Below are 2,326 nucleotides of genomic sequence, written 5' to 3' on the forward strand. Positions count from 1 at the left end.
AATTCTGTGTCAACAGTGAGAAAAAAGGCTTCTGGTTTCTAAAAACATTGTGTGACATTGTAAAATGTAAAAACCACCAAATCTACCCCATGCAGTAACAGTCCACAAATAGTCCACTCAAGCCATTTATGTAATTGGCTTTGATTTTTCTTGCAGAGTAGAGCTCCAGTCTCTGAGGTTTAATGTTGGCTCTTAAGCAAGATCTACTTTTTAATATCTCTGGAGTAGGAAGGTAAAGAGTGATCCAATAAAAGAGCTGTAGCAATGTAAGGCCTGCCTCAGCTTCTCGAGCCCTCAAGCATGTGATCCCCAGCCAGCATTGGTGGCCCTCCCAGCCATGGGAACTGCTCTCCCTTCTTTACCCAGACTGTAAAAATCAGGCACAGGACGTTCCTCCAGGCAGAACTGAGTTGCCAGTTTGTTAACCATCCTTTTCAGGGTGACAAAGGCTGCAAAGACTTGGAAGATGAGGAAGAGGGCAAAGATGGCATGGACTGCTCGCTCCAGTGGCTGATTTTTCAGACCTTCATTAAATAGCAAGAAGAGCATTATAGGCAACTGCAGGAGGAGACTCAGGAGCCAAAACCCAGCCAGCTCAGGGACCTATAACAGGGAGACATCACCTATTAAAAATTGGCATCTGGACATGAAAAACTCCAAAATCTTGTGAAGAAAAAACCTCCATTTTTCTTAATTTTCCAAAAGCCAGCACATAATGTTAAATGGCAAATTGAAGTGGCTTATTAGTTCCATATACTGTGTTTTTAACCATACTTACTTTTTGTGGCAAAACAGTTTTAGGGAATGAGAGGGCTCTCTTCTGAGGGAAAATTTCTTGGAATACACAAAATTAAGTGGCAGCTGATGCCAAGCAAATAGAGGATGCAGACTGTAACTTAAGAGAAATAAGCAGCTCCTCAACTTAGATCTCTTAGATGAACTGGTAGACTATTTTATTTACGTTGAACTCCAAAAAGCTCTCATGCAAACTAATATGTACATGTGGTTACATACCTTCTCCTGCAGATTGCCCATGTATCCCAGGTAGAGTCGAATGACCTCTACTAGAGAGGCTATGATCATGGCTGTAACCAGGATGAACTTGGAGTAATCTGACAAGGCCAGATACTAGAGGCAAGAGAGAGTAAAAGTTTCTGCTGTACTGTTCCATAACATGCTGTTTGTGATTACATGAAGACGCTGTATGCTACTGTAAGTTGACAGTGTTGTTATCGGCTTTCAAATACTCTTGAACTTCCAGTTTCAAGGGATTCCCAAATAAATCTAATGAACTCTAACTCCAGTGAGCTGTGTCTCAGTCCCAGGAGGTGTTCGATCAGAAACATGCTGTGTTTGCACACCATCACTTTGCTTCAGGACTCACCTTCAGATAGAGCATGACGACTGCACTGAGCCACCAAAATGGGAAATAATAGACGTTGAAATAGAGGGACATCTGCAGTGGTAAACTGGAAAGTATTTCATTATCTGTAGATAGAGAGAAGCCTTTATCACTCCTAGTTTGTTCCATACTTCTCTTCCATCAATATGACAGAAAGATACTGCCCCATCTTAGCTTCAAGTAGGGCACTAACATCCTTCCCAGTCAACTTCAACATTAAGAAAAATATTTTTATATATCCAGAGAACAACTTCTTACCCAATTTTGAGTTATTTCCTGCAATTTAAAGCAACTTTCAGTTCATTTGACTGTTGATTACCTGGTGGCTTACTCAACCATCTCTGACTGACAGGCTCAGCTCAAGTAGTGCTGTATACTGACATTGCAGAGAGAGTTTCTGGTTATTTCATTGCTGTTCCTAAGAGAATGGCCAAAGTTTAAACAAGTATATTCTGGATTATTGTTAATTTGTAGATGATCCTCCTCAGTAAGTACTTACTGCTAGAGAGCAGGTTTACACTGCCCACTTGTAATTTTCAATCTTGATTTAAATGGACATTTGGATAGAAGTGATGTTGCAAGAAGCCAGTAATTCTTCTAGTTCTTAAGAGCTAATGATTTCAAATACGTGTCAAACTAAAACTTATCCTTTAAAGTCTGGAGAGAACAAAATGCATTCATAAAATGTAGAGAAAAGCGAATATTGAACTCTATCATGCAGGCAGTAAATTCTATATTTAGGATTTAATAATAGACCTACAAGATGAGACTTAAAAAGGGAAATTCTAAGAAAATTCTAATGCTATTCTAAGGGAATAATTCATTTTTAATGAGTGAAGTTTTATTGCCATACTCTAGTTAACTGATATTGTATGCACTTAACTTCAATTACCAACAATCTCCTTTCTCATGTGTTCCCCAAAT

At 39.1% G+C, this 2,326-nt stretch overlaps 1 protein-coding gene across 1 annotated transcript; it reads right to left on the reverse strand.

The window, feature by feature from the left end:
* Positions 1–362: 362 nt before the first annotated feature.
* Positions 363–1,531, reverse strand: LOC103782232 (transmembrane protein 17-like; the record flags this gene model as incomplete). The annotated part of the gene is made up of 3 exons (XM_008949988.1): positions 1,385–1,531; positions 1,015–1,128; positions 363–603 (listed from the first exon to the last, which is right to left on the reverse strand). Coding segments are annotated over exons 1-3 (502 nt in total), but the record flags the coding sequence as incomplete, so codon positions are not given.
* Between the last annotated feature and the right edge of the window lie 795 nt (positions 1,532–2,326).

The sequence above is a fragment of the Merops nubicus genome, unplaced genomic scaffold (assembly GCF_000691845.1).
Source record: "Merops nubicus isolate BGI_N331 unplaced genomic scaffold, ASM69184v1 scaffold22481, whole genome shotgun sequence".
In the NCBI taxonomy this organism is placed as follows: domain Eukaryota; kingdom Metazoa; phylum Chordata; class Aves; order Coraciiformes; family Meropidae; genus Merops; species Merops nubicus.